At 40.8% G+C, this 21398-nt stretch overlaps 2 protein-coding genes across 3 annotated transcripts in view; one reads left to right on the top strand and one right to left on the bottom strand.

Moving 5' to 3' along the window:
- The window catches only part of shq1 (SHQ1, H/ACA ribonucleoprotein assembly factor), a 38223-nt gene extending 32344 nt beyond the window's left edge, over positions 1 to 5879 (bottom strand). The window contains exons 1-5 of the mRNA XM_083771881.1: positions 5770 to 5879; positions 4329 to 4495; positions 4144 to 4208; positions 838 to 966; positions 235 to 407 (exon numbers count right to left, since the gene is read on the bottom strand). Of these exons, the coding sequence (XP_083628007.1) occupies positions 235 to 407; positions 838 to 966; positions 4144 to 4208; positions 4329 to 4471 (510 nt within the window). The 5' untranslated portion in view covers positions 4472 to 4495; positions 5770 to 5879. The remainder of the gene's footprint in view (positions 1 to 234; positions 408 to 837; positions 967 to 4143; positions 4209 to 4328; positions 4496 to 5769) is intronic.
- A 301-nt stretch (positions 5880 to 6180) lies between these two features.
- On the top strand, positions 6181 to 20148 carry gxylt2 (glucoside xylosyltransferase 2). Of its 2 annotated transcripts, none has more exons than XM_083771883.1 (7): positions 6181 to 6574; positions 12550 to 12745; positions 14609 to 14740; positions 15591 to 15752; positions 16738 to 16861; positions 17942 to 18114; positions 18495 to 20148. In XM_083771883.1, the coding sequence occupies exons 1-7, from the start codon at positions 6294 to 6296 to the stop codon at positions 18669 to 18671; spliced, it is 1245 nt and encodes a 414-aa protein (XP_083628009.1). In that variant the 5' UTR covers positions 6181 to 6293; the 3' UTR covers positions 18672 to 20148. The 2 variants fall into 2 exon arrangements, with proteins under 2 accessions (XP_083628009.1, XP_083628008.1); XM_083771882.1 differs by having other exon boundaries at positions 15501 to 15752.
- Positions 20149 to 21398: the final 1250 nt, after the last annotated feature.

Here is a 21398-nt window from a genome sequence, read left to right as displayed (position 1 = left end):
TTTCTTCTTCTCAGGAACAACAAATTACAGCTCATTAGATTCAATTAGACTTCATGTCGGGTCAAATGTTACAATACTCAAGATAGTAGAAAGGTGCAAAAGATACTAAATGATTAAGATCTCCGTCTGTCAAAAGAATACTTTAATAATGTGTTGCATTACATTATGTTTGGTTTACCTTTACAATAGATTTCAAAGACAACAGAAGGGTTTTATCCGTGATTTTAACATTACCTGCAGTCTGGCGAAGACTCCGGACCTCTGATTACCAAAGCCGTATTTCTGAAGGAACCCCAGCTCTGCCTCAGAGCTCTCCATGTACACCTCCTGCTCCACCTGCCAGTCAAATTCTTCTTCGTCCTCCTCCTCTTCCTCACCGCAGGCGCCTACACTTCCTCCGCATGCCTCTGAATTGCAAAGGGGTTGTGGTTGGTAATATAATAAGTAGTAGTAGTAAAGTTTCCCATAATATTGTCTGATAAACTAAATAAATTACTTTCTAGAACATGTGCTGTGGCACACGTTTGTCTCATGGTGTTAGATAGAGTACATGAATTTATATATTTATATTCATTTTTGTGTGAAGCCACACAGCCCTTTAATATGGTTATGGCTCATCATGACATGAGCGTGATGTCAGAGGTCCGCCGTCCCATTCCTCCCTCCCAATTTAAATTTAAATTTAAGAAAACTTAAATTCTTTCGTCAATGATTCTACCTTCTAATCTATCTTCAGAAGGGACACACACACCTAACAAGGTACTACCTGCTATGAATATTACAATATTATTTGATTGATTAATCAGTTATTCCTTGAAAATAAACTGCTGAGCGTACCCATGCTGATGTCTTCTACCAATGGCTGAGCTGACCGGGAACCTTTTGGAGCAAGGAGACTGGTCAGCATTTGGAGGCCTTCAAAATGTTCTCCAGAGGTCTCCTTAGGGACCTGAAGAGTGAAAAGACCTAAACAAAGACATGACAGCGCTATAAGGGAAGAAAATATTACATATATGGCAAGTTGGCAACACACCGATTGGCGGGGAAGTCTGACAACTCTGTGAATGGCACTGTAATTTAGTTGCTTTCAAATAGGTATTAAAAAACCGATGTGGTCGAATAATATTGAGTCCATGTGATAAATTCACACCAAGGACAATTTCATAGTCTAAATTAAAAGACCTGATAAAACTTTCAAACCTGAGCGTTTAAACTTTAAAATGCTTTACGATGCAAACAGGCTAATTGCCTTGGCTTGTGGGCCCTAATGAGGCTGGAGAGCTCAAAAGACACATCATAATGATGGCTAATTATACGTCTAAACAAGGACACCCATTGGTAGAGTTTTATTAGCAGATGTTAGAGGCACATTTAGACACAGCGTGTTAAGCAGGGCCGACTGGCAGAGGGGCAACGAGGTGTCAGAGTCCATAAGGCTGATGTCTCCATAAAGCCCATTTCATTAGGACAGATCATTTCAAATGGAAACTTAGAGACAGATCAGGGCCGATAGCCAGAAGCTCACAGAGCCTTTGGAACATCAAGCTGATGGCCATCATCACAACTCATGTGCCGTGACATATTTAAGAGAGAATGCTACACAGGCTATATTAAAAACCTTACAGCCATTTAGCTTTATGGGAATCTTGGAATGCATGCGAGGTGTGAGGGAAGTGCGTTGGTGGCTGGTGGGCATTAGTGCTGAACATACCATAATACGATATATCTCTTGTTGATGTAAAATTGAGATGACGACGACGACTTCACACTATTTATACGTACACACAACAAGTCTGGAGGTTAACAAACATTAACAAAAGGTCATATGTCACTTAGAATGAGCCAGCAGGGCTGCAGTCGGTAATCATAATGACAATTAGACTCCAGTCACCCTTTAAATGGAATGAAATGGCATAACATAAGCAGGCTCATTTACCCATTCTGTTTGTTTGATTGACTTGAGAGTACAAAGAAACAATGGATCAATGAGATAACTGTGCTAACAAACATTAACAAAAGGTCTTATGTCACTTAGGATGAGCCAGCAGGGCTGCAGTCGGTAATCATAATGACAATTAGACATGACTCCAGTCACCCTTTAAATGGAATGAAATGGCATAACATAAGCAGGCTCATTTACCCATTCTGTTTGTTTGATTGACTTGAGAGTACAAAGAAACAATGGATCAATGAGATAACTGTGCTACTTAACCCATGCTATAGGATCTATAGGAACACATTGCTGACCAGCAGAACCATGCAAAAATAAAATGGTAAATGGTGCATTTATATACTAGTGCCTTGCCCTTTATCCAAGGCGCTTTACATAGATTGTGAAATGTGTATTACATTCATTCATTCATTCATTCATACACGGATGGCAGAGGAAACCAATTAAGGCACCAACCTGCTCATCAAGAGAAATTAGGGATTCAGCGTCTTACTCAAGGGCACTTCAACACTAATTCTGGTGGAGCCCGGGATCGCACTGGAAACCTTCCGATTGCAATGCGGCCACTCTACCCCTGAGACACTGACGGCCCATGCAATGAGAGTACAGTGGCTTATGGCCAGACAGTGCTTTAGACTCATTTCAGGACCACATTGGAAATAAGTGTTTTATTACACTTTATGTGTACATCCTGGGTTGAAGTTATTGTGTAACTTGTATTTCTTTTACCAAAATTAAATAAGAATCTAATCAAAATAAATAACAGTTCATTACTGTAAGGAAGGACACTATCTTGATGGTTACAGTGTGTATTCTTATTATTTATTTTGTCCTGCATAATGCAAACTTTGTTGAGGGTATTATTCATTGATGGTGTTTCCTTGTTTTTACCCTGCTGTATTTACAGAACTGTATCTTGACCTGTAAATGGAAATGAACTGCTGTTCTGCTTGAGCCTCTGACAACTGGATTTCCCCAGCGGGAATCGGGATCTATAAAGGGGTTACACACCGGCATTCCGAAGCCTGCCTTTCCGACGTGCTCAATACTAACCCTGTCCCTAACCCTAGCCGAATACAAAACAACTCGGTGGAACAGTGCGGCCTGGTATTCCTAAAGTAATCTAAGTAAATTATGCTTCAACGGTTAAACCTAACCTTATTCCTAACCTTAACCAGCTCAGTGGCCTTGTGGTTAGAGTGTCCGCCCTGAAACTGGGAGGTCGGAGTTCGATCCCCGGCTGGGTCATACCAAAGACTGTAAGAAATGGGACCCAGTGCCTCCCTGCTTGACACTCCGCATTAAAGGGTTGGATTGGGGGTCAAATCTACTAATCAAATGATTCCCGAGCGTGGCGCACGCTGCAGCTCACCGCTCCTTGGCTGCGGCTCACCGCTCCAAGAGATGGGTCAAATGCGGAGAACAAATTTCACTGTGATAACGTGTGTGACAAATCATATGACTTTTTAACCTCAGTACTCAAAACTATGCCTAAACCTAACCCTATTCCTAAACTTAACCCCAGAAAAACTATGCCTACCCCTAAACTTATTTCTAACCTTATTCTCAGTAAAACAAAATAAAGAATACAAGAACTGCCGCACCAAGCTGCAGCCAGCTGTCGGCGTGAGGTCGGCGGAAAAAAGCTGGGGCGAGATGGAATTGGGGCAACCGTACCCGTTACCCGGCCCCTACCCTACGTGGAAGCCACGGCGGTGCGTCGGAATGCCACTCTGTTCCCCTATTAACCCATTCTTCGATTTTTCAAAAATAGCAGACCTACAAGCTCGTATCGCGCCACTCGGTGGCGCGATATGAGCTTGTAGATCTGCTATTTTTCAATAGCTAAACACCAAAATGGGTGCCCGTTCAGAATGGGTTAAAGGTCTTATATCCTATTGCTAGTTTGACCAGCTAGATTTTAGTACACACTCAAAAGTGTAACAACCCTGTAGTATGTGTTGTCATAAAATCAATATAGAAATTAATATTTACAATTTAGGCATTTAGCAGGCACTCTTATCCAAAGTGACTTACAGTACACAGTACTGTACAAGGACGGAGGTGGAGCTGTAAATCCTGGTCAACCAACAAGATAATTGGTCAAGTAATTAATAGTACTAAGAAAACAATAACAATGTAACTGTAGTATCAAACGCAACATCTATCTAAAGAATACACATCCAACCTACCTTTATCAATGTCAAATGTGGCCTTTTCCCTTCCATCCTCCACTATCCGTCCTGGAAGGCATAATCTGCAGTAGTAAACCAGTAACAATAATTATTATTTTAACATATTTATCAAATACAAAAATCCATAACTGTTTCCAACCAAAATACTTACTGTATTCTTAATATCAGTTAGTATAACTCACCGCAGGAAGTAAGGCTTGGCATAGAACTTGAAATCAGTCCCGTCAATGTAGAGGTCAAAATCTGATGTTCTAGTATAGGGCACACGGATGCTGAGAATCAGGTACTGGGAATCCTGACTCAGCTCAAAGGCAGGCGTAATCATGATGACCACCAGCTTAGCAATGACCTATAACAGCAATGATGTTGAGAAGAAGTGTTAAACCTACTGTTAAGTAATGCTGTCTGTCTAGTACTGCTACTCTATCAAAAACCAATCAGCTATGCAGGACCAGAGCCATAGAGTAGGACACGCCTCAAAGCAGCGGTTCCCAAAGTGGGGTCCGGGGACCCACCCAGGGGCCCTTGAGGGAGTTCCAGGGGGTCCCCAGTCCCCACCCCAGCTAAATGACAGTTTGGAACCAAATGGACCCTTGTGGGTCTGTAACTCTGAGTGTACAAGTGGAACAAAATGGACCCGTTATTTTGTACACTCTCAAGAGTTAAATTACCATTGATTTTACAATATAAATTGGGGTCCCAGAGATAGAAATGGCATTAAATGGGGGGTCCATAGACTAATGCATGTCAAACTGGGGTCCTTGAAATTAAACAGGCTGAGAATCACTGCAAGAGCCGTAAACATCTTCACTTATGGGGGTCCCTGGGCCATATCTCTTCAAATGGGGGTCCTCAGGCTAATAAATCAAACGTCAATTTGGGGGTCCTTAGAAAGACGTTCTTTATTGAGAATTCTGACAACTATCTATTTGATCTTCATCAGGTCATGTGAACTTTTATAATATCAAAACACCACATTTTGGTGCCCCTCCCGGGGGTCCTTGACATGGAAAAGGTGTGGGAACCGCCTCAGAGACAGTCCTCCAACAGACCTTGGGTACCTGCTCAATAAGAGCAGGCAATTACACGACGCCATCTAGTGGCTGACTATGTGATGTGTGAAACAGTCGACCACATGTGCCACATCGACTGAGAACTGCTTCATGTTTACGTGTGCTTGTGCTGGCTGAATAACACCTAGAATATGCTGTAGGCTAGGCGGTTGTGTTAATTCGCACAGCGCCAACACTAATACAAAACTTGAGGTTCACGTTAAGACGCCTACTCGTTAGTTTAAGAATAACTTTGGGCTGAGCTAAAGCTAACACAAACACAGTCAATTTGAAAGTTATTTGGCTAATGCTAATGCACCAATTCAAATGAGCCTGACTGACTCTGACTGGCATGAGAAAACAGGCTACGTTTACACTGCCAAAGCAAGTGTCAAAATCAAAACAATTTAAGAAAAAACTGGGGGTACAGTAAAATTGTGTAAACAACATATCACCGCATGCACTGCTAGCTTCAACAACGTACATAACAGATAGATACTAATGAAAAACACTACAATCTAAAGCCTCTTCAGATATTACACTTCAACGACACGCAATGAAATGTACGTACGTATCATAACGAGTCTGTGGCTAAGTTCTGAGAGTTCTGGTGGTGTGATGATGAACAAGCTTGAAGTGAAGACGCATCACTGGCAGCATTGTGGTTCAGCAGCATCCATGTTTAACCGTAGTATAGTGTGTGTATGTGGCAACGGATTGTGAAATAGGCATTTCACCAATCTTTTAAAGTATCTGTATTAATACTCCTAATATGAATTATTAATAGAGCCATTGTAACATCCAGGAACATGTGTTTCATAATCATAGTACTATTATTTTTTTACGACAGACGACTCCAAGAAAGAATATAGGACTTATATTGCTATAGTTACGGTAACGCCACCAAGCCACTCCTCCACCTCCAGTGAGTAGTGTTTCATGGATGTGATTTTTTTTGTGAAGCTCTTCTCTATCATCTGCAGCGAATGCAACCGAGGAGCGCTAACAAAATGTCAACTCTAGGTGCTATTCTCCACCCGCAGACATGAAAGGATATCGGTTTGCCTGTCCAAAGTGCCATAACTCGGTCCCACGATGCGAATTCATTGCAAAGTAGTTGTGATCGCTCTGTGTTTCGGAGTTTTTCTACTTTTGTACTTTTTGGGGGGGAATGCTGCAGACGATCCTCTCTTGAAAGAAGTTGATGTGGATTATAACTCTTCTCCATCGTCTCCACCAGAGCAAGAAGGACACAATGTTGCATTCAAGTTTACCCCAACATCTCACGACGAACCCCGCATTCGCATGGGAGAGCCACGCAAGGAGCGAAAAGAAGCGACATTTCTCAACAGAAGGGACCATGTGAATGCAAAGAGGTGAGGGCATTTCCCCCGTCGTTTGCAGTGTTGATGTGTGATTGCTTTTCTCCACGCCTGCAGCAGTGTTTCCATTTTGAACACTAAGTAATAAGTATGTTATGTAGGCTACTATTTAGTTTTTAAGCAGCAGTTGTGCCTCATTGGCACCTTTCGTCTCGTTTGGAAGTTGGAACGAGTCTCTTTTCATCCTTTTTGTTTTTATAAGTAGGCTAATTCTCTCAAATCAAATACCCTTCTGTGCCCAAGGACACTGGCATCACAATAGCTTGATCTGTCAATGGGTAATTTTGACTTGCACATTATTTTCCATATTTTCATTTCTAATTATCTGTCTGTAAAACATACCCGTTGAATCAGATCCCCTATCAAGTTAAAAATATAAGATAATTGGTTGACATTTCATAAAGCTAGATTTTCTTTCCTGTTCTTTTTTACTACGGTGTTATTAAACAATAATACAGCATCATTCATTTATTATATGTGACCTAGATGAAATTGATATCACCCACAGTGGGTTTATGAATGGTTTATGAACAAGGGAAATACATATATTATTTTTAAGGTAAAAGGGTAAAGGTCACCTTGACAAGTACATTTACAATAATACAATGAATGGAAAATGACTAGATTTGGTAACATCCTTTGTCAGGATGCTGCAATACTGATGCAATATTGTAGATGTGTATTGGTAACCACAGTTGACAGCAAAGTCTGGAAAGATTCATGGTGGTATGACAAGCTTGTCAGGTGTGATTCTCTAGTCTAGCTGGTAAAAAGAAAAGACATCTAGGTAATCCCATTTTGTCTTCACCTTATTGCAGGGTCTTGCAGAGTTTATCTTTTGCCATTTGTGTTCAAGGATGGAGCCATTTTATTATGTCTTCTAATTTAAGCCCATACATCCTCTCTTTCAGTCTGTGTTGAATGCTGCTGATAACGTAATAACCAAAATGTGGTTGTGGAAAGCCAATATTCTCCCGCAAACCTTGCTTGTATGTTGCCCATCCTGTTCAGAAGATGAAAGCCGTAGAGGCGTTATGTTGAGAGAAGACCTTATTGTCCTCCCTGGAGCCTCACTCTTGCATGTGTGCTCTGCACAGATAAGGGATATTGGGTGAAAGGGTCACTTGTGACCGTGGAAAACGACTAACAGGTTTGGCACACACACAAGAGCGAGGCGTGTGATTAGGAGAGGGCACACTGCATCTCCCTACTGCAGCTTTGTAACTTAAACATTGGTGCAACAAAAATGCCACCGTATAATGCTCAGAAAATGACATTCGTTGTGGTTAATTTAAGGGATCAAAGCAAATAATCCATTGTTTATTTGGTCACAATTTTTAGAAATATCCTGTTGTTGTCCCTCAATTATGCTTTTGATTAAAGCGTTACCTTCCTTGACAGTTTTGGATAGTAGGACTTGTGTAGTGTAGCTAAATTATTTTACACCCTGTATCTCTTAACGGGGAGTAGACTTATTTCCTTCCCTGCACTCTTTAATGGACAAACAATCCCTGTTTTTCCTAATCCTCACAACACATCACTCTACTTCCTGCCGCCAAAAATAGAGTGAAGAGCAGCAGCTCTGTCCCAAACAAACTTTAGGTTAAAAACTGTGGAGAAGACATTGACAAAACCAATATGTGAAAAACGTGTGACAGGTATTGCTAGAAATCGCAGTGTTCTCTCTTGTTTATTGTTTTAAATAATTAACTCTATTGCCAATGCCAAAATATTGTAAAACTAGAAAAAGTGCCCTTCTGGGCACAGGTCTCCACCAGGAGGATAGGAATGTTTAGGAGTAATATAAACATGTTTTTTGTTTGTTTGTTCCAATCTTTGCCAATCAGGATGGAATATGGGAAATGGTGCAGATCCGTGTTGATCGCACGCATGCACAATCCACCTGTTGGTGGCGCTATAACAGGCCAATGTGAAATGGGTGGGCTATATTCCTCAGCCTAGTAGGAAAGTGCGTGAAAGATTTCACGTCAAATTGCACGCTGCGTTCATGATTCAAAACAGGCCAATCCTGCAAAATTTGAAAGCCAATGTTAGCCAATTAGGATGGAATATGAAATATCAGACACATCCGTCTTGAGCACATGACTATGGAGATACTGTGTAACGATTTGCGGGATTTTTGGACAAAAAGTAATAAAGGAGTAATATCCAAAAATGTGTTTTACAAAAGTCGGCCTCCTGGTGGCGCTCTAAAAGCCAGATGTGAACTAGAGAGACTGTGTACCAATTTGCGTGATGTTTGGACAAAATCTGTAGGTGTACTGTGCAAAAACTTGTTTTGCACAAAGCGGCCTCCTGGTGGCGCTATAACAGGCCGTTCTGGAAATTTTGGGGCAGAGGTTAATCGTTGGCATCCAGGGAGTGTGTGTGCAAAATTTGGCATCGCCCGGGTTAACGGTGCCGGAGATTAGCTGCTCACGGACGGACGGAGTGCAAAACATACTCTCCCCCCATGCCTTCGGCCTGGTGGAGTCAATAACTCCCATAGCTCGGGTCAATATGTCACCATTATTCAGACTGGAACAATCACCTGCTTGTAGAGATTTACACACCGATGTTGATTATCGCTGTAAAAAAAATCCCCATACTATTATGTCAAATACAGTTACAGTGGGCAGTGCTTGGTAGGACCGTACTACCTGAAGACTTTATGCCTTGTTATAAAACTGTCATCTTCCATGACTGAATGAATGCTCTACGTCTACGAGCTTTGCTTTGAAATCTCCCTGCTCAACCAAGCATTGGGGAGAGTCTGCTCATGTGGGCCTCTTCAGGGGCTGTTATCTGTCTCTGGGTAACTCCCTTTCAGCTTCTTGACAGCTAGTTATGGAGGGCAGGGAGGAAGACATCACAATGTGAGAAACGCTGGCATTGTAAAACCAAATACATAATAAAGTGAAGTCTAGTAACAGCATCCAATCTATGCATTTTGATAGGAAGTTACTGTGTGCAGTTTTTGAATGAAGCCATACAAATTATAATGTAGTGTGTGCAGTGTAGTGTGTGCAGTATACAGGACGAATCCTGATGCATCGTTCCCACATTGACATACTGGCAGCTTGTGGTCATGGCGATTAGTCTGTTGATAGTCTACGTCTCTGTAATTGGCCAAAAGGAAATGGCGATCCTTTTGAAATATGCCCTGGTGTGGTCACGGTGCTCCCATGGAAGTTCCACTGGGAAGTTCATATCATATAGTACTTTGTAGCATGACGGTGTCGCACACCGAGAATAGCTGAGCTAAGCCGACCAAGGCTGGACCCACCCCGTGCAATTTAGGTTTTTTGGTGTGACTGTTTGCATGGCAGTCCATGGCAGTCCACTTTAGTGCTAGTTTAGTGCTAATCGGAGCCAGATTTAGGGGCTTATTTCCATCCCATTCTTTAATTTCTTTGGCCAATGTTCAGAAATCCCTGTGTTCATTGGAAACCTTATCTTCACTGTTCAACTGTTGTGATCTAATTGTTCTTTCTTTGTTCTTTTCTACAGTCTTCGTCAAGAACAAATTGCGCACTGTTATGGCATGTTTCTGGCTGTACAGTGTTTTTCTGGCAAGTTTGTTGTGGATCGGAGCAGTGGTGCCAGATGTAACATTTGTGACGTACACCGTCTGTCCAACAACCCACCTTCTAGGTGGCCATTGTGACCAAGATTTGATTATTGAATGTGACAGGGTAGCAATCATGGAGCAATGGTTTTCTCTATGGAAACTGCTAAAAGTGGTCAAATAAATCAAGATTGAGCAACTGCATTGGCTATTTGGCGCCTAAAATGTAATCAGAAAATACATTTGTAGAAGATCAAGAAAGGAGTGTGTCTTTTTGGCAAAGTAGAAATCCCAACAACGTGCTCTTTCTTTAGTACAAAGACCAAGGCACTCGTGTGGAAAATTTAAAAGCCTTTAAATAGTGCTAATACATTTGTTGAACTGTATAAATATGGATGGTTTCCAGATGATTGCCAGCACTGTTCTCACAAGCTTTGTGGATCCCATAGCCTGGGGGGGGGGGGGGGGGGGGGGGGGGTTGCTCTGATTGGCTAATGTCTTGTTAACTACCGGTAATAACAATGGATATACCATACTACCGGTACATCTCATAGCCTGAAGGGAAGATTGGGCCAATAACCTCTACCCTCTATTATCGTTATCGATAATAGAGGGGTATGCAGCACGTGACATCATCATCATGACTTAAGTAATACGGAAAAGCCTACAGAGTGGCAAAAAACTACTTTCTGTCCTTGACAGACCATACATCCAAACAGAAAAGTCCTATCTGATTGCATGAAGCTACACTGTACGTTAAACTCACTTTGCCACTCACTTTATGCATGCGCATAGTGTATAATGAGATTTTTAAGTTCTTGCACAATTGTCAATGCACTTGAATCTGAAGTTCTTGTTAAGACTGTTTCTTGCAATGTTGGTTTCAATTTCCAATATTTAGGAGTTCGATGCATGCCAGTACTGCCAACCATAATGAAAAAGTAATGTTTGGTACACAACACAAAGGTCTTCTCTGATGACTTGAAAGGCGATGTCTATAGGCAGAGTACTCTTTTAAAGGCACACTCTCTAACCAGTAATGAATCCAGTCCCTTTGTACTCGGCTGTGAACTCTCAGAATGTTTTCCAGATGTGTGGAGTAATGCTGTGCTGTAACACATTACCTCATGTGTACAGACTGTACGTGCTTCATGCAAAAAGGAATAGGGCCTGTGGTTTTTATACAGAAATCATCTCAAGGTCCATCATTTATTTAACTAATTAACTTCACAGTTTTACTTGCAACAACACACTTACACACACAGCATCATGGGATGTACAAAAGGCAGTGTCATGAGGTAAAAAGGAAAGATGTATATGACAACCTTGAAGGCAGGTCAGCTTTTGAATTTATATTTGTTCTAGCACACTCATTTGCTTCATTCAGGCTCCAAGGAAATCCTCACTTTTGGCAGAATAGAACTCGTTACACCACCCTCCCAAAAAACGGCAGACAAAAAATGTTTTGTTCGTGTTTTTCTGTTTTCATCTTCTTTATTGACTAGGCTAGCAGCATTCCCTCCCTACAGTTGTGTTAACATTTACATTTACGTGTCATTAAAACCAGCCCACACATCGTATTTGGCCGACAGACACTGAATATTGGCCTAGCTTCAGACTCCACATAGTACAAATGTTTCCCTTTTCATGGTGGGGATTGGGCTCTGGCTGTGCTGCAGAGTCTATTTGAATTCAACTACAGTTTTACCTCTGCAGAGAGAGATTTTCTTTTCTTTCTTTTTTTTTTAACATCAGATAAAGGCACTCCTTGTTTTTTGAGCGCGGAAGAACAAAGCCCAGTGGGAACACCGAACTACAGACACGGAGAAATGGTGGTGGGGAAGATGGCCAGATGGGTACTATAATTGAACACTACGAGACAGGCAGCGATGCCTTTGAGCAAGTGTTAAGCACGTACCCTGCACAGCAACATCCAGAGTGTTATTTTAAGTGTAAAAATGGACCGGTTAAATGAACACCCAGGGGTCAGAATGTGTTGCTCTTCTACCTGGTAAGGAGACAGTGATTACTAGGATGTTTCTGCAGCAGCATGTGCAGTGCAGTCATTTTCAACGCGGGAACCGGGGACGTCCAGGGGTCCATGACATCCCCAGCAAAATGATTAATAGTTAGGTACGTAAATGGACCCTTCTTGGACTATAACTCGGCGAGTGTGTAGAAATGCAGCCTTACTGGTGGCACATTTGGTAACATATTGTACAGTGTGGACTGGTGTTCCACTCCAGAAATAAATATAGGGGTCATGGATGTCCATGCATATAAAGTGAATTTGTGTGTGTGTGTGCGTGTGTGTGTGTGTGTGTGTGTGTGTGTGTGTGTGTGTGTGTGTGTGTGTGTGTGTGTGTGTGTGTGTGTGTGTGTTTCTTTTTAATTATTGTAGACAAAGGAGTGATGTGGGCCGTGGCCTGTGGAAGCGGGTTGCTGCTGAAGAGGTCATGCACCTGGCTGTGGTTGCCTGTGGGAACAGGTTGGATGAGACTCTCACCATGGTCAAATCAGCACTCCTGTTCAGCATAAAGAGGATAACGTTTCACATCTTTGCTGAAGACCCGTTGGCCTCACAGTTTGAAAAAGGGGTAAGTGGGCTTAATAAGCAGCTGAGGCCAGAATTTGTGTCTCACTGTACAGTGTTTTAAATTAAGGTTTTAGTTTTCTAATTTAGTTTTCTTATTTAACATGGAAATGGGCCATTTCAATTGCACAAATTTCACACTTCAAGGTTGTAGTTCAAAACATTGTAATCAACAAAACGACTTCACAATTGTCCAGATGCGCTCATAAAATATGCACACGATGATAGACGCCATCTAGAAATAAGGGAGCAGACTGAAGTAGGCCTAATATTACAGTTAGTTTTGCTCCGTACCGGGCCCGGTACCCTAATCATGTTCTCGTACTCGGTACTTTAAAAATGTCCCGATACTCAGTTTGACATTTTTCTAACTCTGGAAATAACAAACATAAGTTTCTTTCAATCTATCGCTATCTCATATTGATTTGAATTCATTAGATACAATTTCAGCTTATAACACAGGTGTTTCCCTCCCCCACATTGTTATGATACCTATTCACGGTTGCTTTTTTTCCAAGGGTCGATGGAGGATATCAACAGCGTATTTAAAAAACAAAATATAATTATTATTATTACTAAATGGTTTAGTGAAAAACACCACCTATGAGGTAGATTAGTTCACACTGCTGTGTATTTATCCGTTACGTGGCAAGCCTTGGAGTCATGCTTTTAAAGTAGGAGTTGTTAAACATTCCTCCTGGGTATGTAAGAGATGACATCAAGATCAGAGCCTGTTGTAAACCCTTGCCTCTCTGACTCATTCTCGCATAGCACAGGCATTTGAGCCTTTTATCTCAAGGTTAGGGCATAATATATCATCAAGACATTTCACTGTACCCCATTACCATGCATCACTTCAAAGTCACCTCTATAGAGGTGCCTTCGTGATTTTTGTTCTTAGTCCCAGTGATGATGCAAATTCGTTTTAACCATCACTATTACTGTCACTTGATGGTTATATGACGCTTTAATGCCTACTTGTGGATGTTTACTTTCATGTGCACATGGGAAAATACTATGTACCGGTAGAAAGGAACCTGGCACCGGTCAGAATGTTATTGTTGGGCCGTCAAATTGGAGCCTATGTGACTGTCTAGCAAGAACCTAAGTGCAGTTGGAGATAGTCAAGTGTCTATGCATGCATGCAGTCAGTCAGTAAAATCCGTTTTTATTAGTTAGGCACATTTAAAAACAACAAATGTTGACCAACTTGCTGTAAAATGATTACAATTCGATATCAGAAAAACTTAAATCAGGAGTGGTAAAAGAAAAACGAAAAGAAAAAAAGATTAGATCTCTTTTATCTGATCACCTTGCCAGCACAAACCCTACCATTCCCTCTCACGTCTCCCACTCACTTCTGGGCAGAATTATTTAATAATGCCGACTATTATAGCAGGATTCAGCAGGCAAAAAAATCATATGCTCTCATCTCAGGGGTAAAGCCTGGATCTGTGGCAACGTATACCTCTGCTCCAGACATCTGTCTGAGTTGTTTCACTGCCCGAAAATAGAGAAACAGCTGGCAGCATTATGTTCGTTGTGGAACAACATGCCACCACAGAATACATGACATAAGTTTACATGGCCGTCTTCTTTACAAACACACCCTTAAGGCGTAAGCTACCTCCAAGAGAAGGCTGTGATAAATGATAGAAAAATAAATTACTTGTTTCTGCGCAGTGTGGTGCTGATCCTCCTTTAACACCTTTATTTGTTCTCTACCTTTTCAGAAACATACCAGCATATGCACATGTTATACATGTTATATTATACAGTATGAATGCTCACTGTCTGTCATGGCCAGCTATAATAAAATGTGTTTATAAATGTGTTCTTCTGACAAACTGTGCTGTTTCACTTTTAGCTGAACGAGTGGCCTAAAGCAGTCTCAGCCAAGTTCCAGTATAAGATCTACCCCATCACCTTCTCAGTGGGGAACACAGAAGAGTGGAAGAAGCTCTTCAAGCCCTGTGCTGCTCAGAGACTCTTTCTCCCCGTAAGGCTTTGCCACGTTTTACTTCCATATTACGTACTTAACCTATGCAAATATTCATTGTAGTCGTACTTAACCTGTGTGTGTGTGTGTGTGTGTGTGTGTGTGTGTGTGTGTGTGTGTGTGTGTGTGTGTGTGTGTGTGTGTGTGTGGCTATCAGAGACGCTGCTGAGTGACATTCTTGCATGCTGTATCATGATTCCAAACATGTGTCATAGGCTTGTGATTGTAACATAAATGCACCCATACTGTTTGTGTCCTTATGCATTTTCCTTTTAAAGTGTGGACCAAATAAAATAATTCAAGTGTGTGTGTAAGTGTGTGTGTGTGTGTGTGTGTGTGTGTGTGTGTGTGTGTGTGTGTGTTGCGCATCAGCAATGGGTATTCTCAGTGCTAGACCCAAACTACACTATACATAGGAAATGAAGAAATCCACAAAATGTAAATTGTCAAATAAATGGAGGACAAATAACTTTTTTTTTTCAGTGGCACCAACTAATGTGCCACACCACACAGAAATGTGGACTTTGTCCTCCATTTATTTGACATTGTAGCTGTTTTTCGGCTTTCTTCAATTCCTACTGTTAATTAATACTGTATATGAGCGGTATTATCTTTCTTTATGCTTTGTTGTAGCATGTTTTTGAAAGTAGTTTCTAAACTTTGCTTGTAGATAATGACAGCGTCAATAAGGTTTATTTTATTGTTATTATTGCTATTGTTATTATTATTATTATTACAACAACTGTCAATGTGCCACCAGGTCATCCTGAAAGACGTGGACTCATTGCTTTATGTAGACACTGATGTGCTGTTTCTGCGTCCCATGGATGACATGTGGGCCTTTCTCAAGGCCTTCAACAGCACCCAGTTGGCGGCCATGGCTCCGGAGCATGAGATACCCAAGATAGGCTGGTATAGCCGCTTTGCGCGCCACCCCTTCTATGGTGTCACTGGGGTCAACTCTGGGGTCATGCTCATGAACCTCACTAGGATCCGCAAGACAATGTTCAAAGTAAGAGACGAAAAAACAATCATCTGCCTTTTGTTAACCCATTCTGACCTGAGATCAGATTCATACGAGGTTTCCAGTGGACACACACTGGTCTGATTAACCCATTCTGACCTGAGATCAGATTCTAAGAATGTCAGTCGCTCTTCGATTTTTCAAAAATAGCAGACCTACAAGCTCGTAGCGCGCCACTCGGTGGCGCGCTATGAGCTTGTAGATCTGCTATTTTTCAATAGCTTAAGCATAACATGATGCTAATGGGTTAAATGGGTTACAAAAGGCATTTCATGGGACATTTTAAGTATTTATTTTGTGCCCATATAGAATTATTTTCGGCTGGAGAATCTGTGCTCTAAAATGCAATAACAAGCAACGATACTAGAAGATCTTTGCAAGTTGACTTTCATACCATGCTGAAATGAATGCAATCCAATGGCTTCCCCGAAGATCCAACAGAAATGGTTGGCAGTAATGTTAATTATACGTTAAGATTTAACGTATAACTATGACTTAACCGTTAAGTCATAGTCAATGACTTAACTGTATACATTTTTCTGAAATCACGGCAGATAAATTGTATGGTCCAACGGTCCTTTATTTCTTGTGTGGGCAGAAATGACATGTGTACTGTGTGTGTGTGTGTGTGTGTGTGCTCTATGTATCTATTAAAACAAAAACAAAACATCTATTAAGCAAAATGTATTTGCTTTGCAGTAGAGAGAGTTGTTTATTTTTATCCCTGTCTTTGAGCCTGAGTTTCTACTGACTCAGTGTTGAGTGGGCTGTGATTGAAGTGTGCTAATTGCCAGTCTGACATTTCAGGCATCTGCCATCAGAAATCAATTTAGAATGCCCTCGGACACAATGAGCACAGGAAATAGCAGGTTCATGATCAAATGTAACCGTACCCTGCTTTGATTGTGTATGTTGAGGCCACTTCTCAAGCTGTTAAGAAAAAAGACCTTCTGTTTCTTTCCTTTCTTTTCAGAACAGCATGATACCCAGTGGTCTGTCGTGGGAGGATCTTCTGCACCCTCTTTACCAGAAGTACAAGAACCACATCACCTGGGGGGACCAGGACCTCCTCAACATTATCTTCCATTACAACACAGGTAACACCCCACCCTGCCGTGCACAGCATGCCGCGGTATTTGTCAGACCACTGATAGTAATGATTTAGATCTAGCTGCATGTCATCATTTCGTGTCACCGCTGCAAATAGTTATAGTGTAATAATAATTTGTTTATCCTATCCTATATATTAAACTTGGCTTAAGTGAGGAAGGGCCAGCTGGTGTACCTCTGAGGTCACACTCACGTATTGAGCTGACCGATGATTAAACAATACTCCTTGTTTGGGAGTAGCTGTATTGGTTACTCTGTACATGGTAACTTCTGACGTGAGTCGAGCATGTTTCAAAATGGAAACCATAATGTGCACTCTAATATATTCTGCACGCAGTGCAATTTTGCTATTGGGTGCACACCAGTATATAAATATGTAAATTCCAACGTTTAATGCATTATCAGCACAATACACTTCTTCTCATATGTGCATTATGGGTAGACCAGTTGGTGCAGAACTCTGCATTATCAATCTGAATCTGTAAACGCAGCATTGTCTGGCTGTAGTCTGTAGTCAGAATACCAGGTGCGGTCTCCAGATGTGTGTATTATAAAGTGCTCAGAGCCACAGGCAGAGTTGTTGGCGCCGGTTTTTGCCTGACAAGATGATCACTGAGGCAGCCACAAAAAACAGAAAAGCACAGCCACGTGGATTTGCTTGTGTGTTCATGTCTCTGTGTTTGTTTGTCTATGTAGTGTGCTTTCCCTGCCTTCTCCATAGAAACACTGCAGTCTGTACATATATTGTACCAGCTCATGCTTTGGCGGTCTGTCATCCATTTACAGATGGATGCATTTTGGTCCACACAGAGCTTCCAATTAGATCATTACTTTTATAACCCTTTCAAATGAGAAATCATGATCCATGTTTGTTTAACATTATACAATGTTGTGCATATATTTTTATTTGGTGGTATAGTAGAGAGAATTAAGTGCGAGTTTAACTGCTATTTCAGTTAAACAGAAATCTTACAAAACCTGACCTCATCTGCTGTTCGTCGCATTAGAAATGCATGTGGTGTATGATCTGTATTAAACATGTAAAGGTGTACATCTCTTGTTTCCAGAGTGTCTCTTCACCTTTCCCTGCCAGTGGAACTATAGGCCTGATCACTGTATGTATGGGAGCAACTGCAAAGGTGCTGAAGAGGAAGGGGTGTCCATTCTCCATGGGAACCGTGGAGTGTATCATGATGACAAGCAGCCGGCTTTCAAAGCAGTCTATGATGCAATACATGATGTGAGAGAGCCTCTAATGTATTTTATTTTAAACACTGTACCCCTACATATATTGTGTATACAGTATGTATAGATTGTGTTTGTGTGTACATTTCCCAATGGGGGTGTACTGTATGTACTTCCTAGTTTATCTACAGATTTCCCTGTGGAATGTATACATTTGCTGTGGTAAATATGTAAATGTTGATGTGTTAGAGATGTGTTACCGGGAGTGTTTCTATACACATTTACCGAGAGATCTATACACTTAAGTCGATTTACTGCTGGAAAATTAGAAATGCACGTAAAAGCATTCAGATTGTCTAGGTTTACTGTAACACGCACGCCACACACACACACACAAAATAAAAACTAACACTTGTCCAATTTTCTGTTCTGCAGTACCCCTTTGAGGAAAACCTGTTCCAGGCACTATTTTACCCCATCCAGACCAAGTTCCTGGACACTGTCAACACGCTGTGCGGCCGAATCCCACAGGTCTTCCTCAAGCAGATAGAGAAGACAATGAGAAAAGTATATGAGCAGAAAGTGGTACGCCACGCAAAACCTAAACAATAGCTGATGAACAATGGATTATGGACAGGGTAAACGTTCAATCGGCATGACTGGGGACCATCTTGCTATGGTTTATGATGAGTCATGTAAGGATCTGCCAGAAGGCAAGGCTATGAAGTTAACGGTAGTATCAGATTGTGTTTACACTAAAGTTGTCTTCAACACATGATATTCAACTTCCTTGGAATGAAGTTTATTTTTTATGACGACTGTGATAATTGACCATTTTGTCGAGTCCCGCCCGTGGTCTCATTCCTCTTCGTGTTTATTGGTTGTTGTTGCTTTCTTGCACAAAAGTCCTCTCTCCATCCACTACCATTTAACAAATGTGGTTTTCACTTGCTTCAAAATGTATTCAATTCTTATTTTAAACGTGGCCTCAGTTAAAAGGAACATCTCAGGGGTAGTATAGTTACTGAGCATAATGTGGTTTCCCAAAAACTGGATATTTTTCAAGATTTTAGCATACTGCATACACAACCAGAAGGAGGCGGAACCAGGGTGGAACAAGTCAGAATGAGCCTGCTAGAGCTAGATAGTCGGTCGGGGACCAATCAGAAGGCTGACTAAGGGTCCATTGTATGACTATGGACAAGCATCCAATGCAGGCAGGTCCCTTTACACAGAACCAGAGATCAATATTTTGTTTGCTTTATTATTAGTGTTTTACAATGTGCATAACCTGGTTATGTACAGATGTAGAGTGGGTAAATTAATGACAATGTTGGGAAACGGTGTATGCATCGTCTTTTTTTGTGTTGGCGGGGTCCTAAAACAAAACATTTTCGGCAAACTTTATTTTATTTTAAAAAGAAATTACAGTACAAAATCTAATTTGTCTTTGAGGGGCATTGATGATTTATTTTTAATTATTATTAGAATGTTAAGTAAAGGCAGTTGATAGTTTTTCAAAAATCACATGAATGTTTTACCAATATAACTTGAACAATACATGTGTGAAGGAGAACAGTGGAGAGCTGTACCAGCTGCCTGTCACTGACAGTATTAAATGCAACAAAACACCGCGAACATGAATAGTGATGTTACATACAGAATGTTAAAATGCACTTTTGGGCAGAGGTGATTTTTAAGAGGACCGTATGAGTTGTTTTGGTATTTTGTAGATGCTACACTGACAAGTGAACCAAAAAGTGCTAGCATTTTAAACGATGAACTAGAGCTGAATGTGCCATATAAATAATTTTGAACTGTAATGTTTACGGTTAAAAAAGAAAGATATAGACCTATGTCTATGAAAAGGTATCTTTTGCAATATATTTGGTATGGTGTGAATACAAGGACAATATATTTTGACGACACAACAGTCAATGTGGTGTGTTGGCCTCATGTATCAAGTTATTCAAACTGGAAACTGAAAATAGCTGTACAGTTAACCATATTGGTGTTACTGAATAAAGCAAAGCAAAACAGCATCTGTTTAAGCATCATGATATAATTCAAATAAATGGATCAAACAAAATACGGTTTACTACAGTATATGAAATACACCTTTTAATGTTTTTCTTTTGTGTGACACTAAGATTTATATTACAAAGTAGAGCATGTTACAGTATGTGTGTTAAAATATGGAGATACAAGGTTTCTGCCAGACAGCAACGACAGCAATTGTTTCAAGTTGAGTTACTCTATCTGCTGGAGCAGCCAACTGGTTGAGCCTAGTTGGTATGTGTAGCACATGAATGTGGTCGTAGTTGACACACCATGGGCTTGAATCCAGCTCCTATATCTTTCCTTTGTTTCTCTCCACTATGCCGTCTGATAAAAGCAGAAACGGTAAAGCCTAATTTATTCTCCATTGTACGACCATGTATAAATAGATATTCCCTCCCCTGCATAACTCAAAGCAGTAGCCTATTATGTACAAAGAATGAACTCATTGCTATGCGTTTTCTAGTGCCACCTGTACAGTTTTCAATACTGTAGTATAACAAATTTTACCCTAAACATTATGGTACATTTAAGTGTTCACCCATCTTCTCTGTCCACAGGTTCTCATGTCATGGCAGAAGGTATAGCTAACAGAAACCTGAACTTTGGTGTTGGTCTTATTCCCATTATGTGTATTATTCCATTCATTTAGCATATCCACTCATCTTTTTACCAATATATATAGTTGGCCCTCCCCCCAATGTGTAGGGCATATTTGTGGACATTCTGATTCTGCATACTTCATCTCCTATATCAAGTACTATTAGTTCAACTTAAAGGACCACTTTTTAACCCATCTTCATATAAAGCCCCACTAATAATCATGAAAAAAATGGCGCAATTTCTTTCATCTCATATTAGAGCTGTGGGCAGTTCAGAAACCGTCTTCCAGTTACATCGATGGGGAATACAAGCTAATAAAAACTGCAGGCTTCATAGTCCTGAAAGGTTGCAATGCGAAAATGGAAGCCATCGTTCTCACGATAATGAAAATCTAAACATTTTTGTAAAAGAAATCTTGATGTCACTGGAAGACGGTTTCTAAACTGCTCCTCCTATGAGACAGACTGAGTAGAAAACAATCGTGCCATTTTATCATGATTATTAGTGAGGACCTATCATATGAATATAGGTTGAAAAGTGGTGAAGTGGTCCTTTAACGCCAAGTTTGAGTTCATGCTAGCCCTAGATGATTTGCTGACCCTATCCCTTTAAATTCAACCTGGCATGTCAGAATATTTTATTTGTCCAGTTCCAGTAGTCTACATAATATAGAATAAT

The sequence above is a fragment of the Protomyctophum parallelum genome, assembly GCF_964188405.1.
Source record: "Protomyctophum parallelum genome assembly, chromosome: 8".
NCBI lineage: Eukaryota > Metazoa > Chordata > Actinopteri > Myctophiformes > Myctophidae > Protomyctophum > Protomyctophum parallelum.
Note: the sequence above shows the minus strand (reverse complement) of the source record. Positions and strands in the feature narration are given on the sequence as shown.

Coding starts and splice junctions, on each gene's coding strand:
- gxylt2 (XM_083771882.1), top strand. CDS start 6,294: ATGCGAATTCATTGCAAAGTAGTTGTGATCGCTCTGTGTTTCGGAGTT. Junction 6,575..12,549: donor GACCATGTGAATGCAAAGAG/GTGAGGGCATTT, acceptor TAATTATTGTAG/ACAAAGGAGTGATGTGGGCC. Junction 12,746..14,608: donor CCTCACAGTTTGAAAAAGGG/GTAAGTGGGCTT, acceptor TTTCACTTTTAG/CTGAACGAGTGGCCTAAAGC.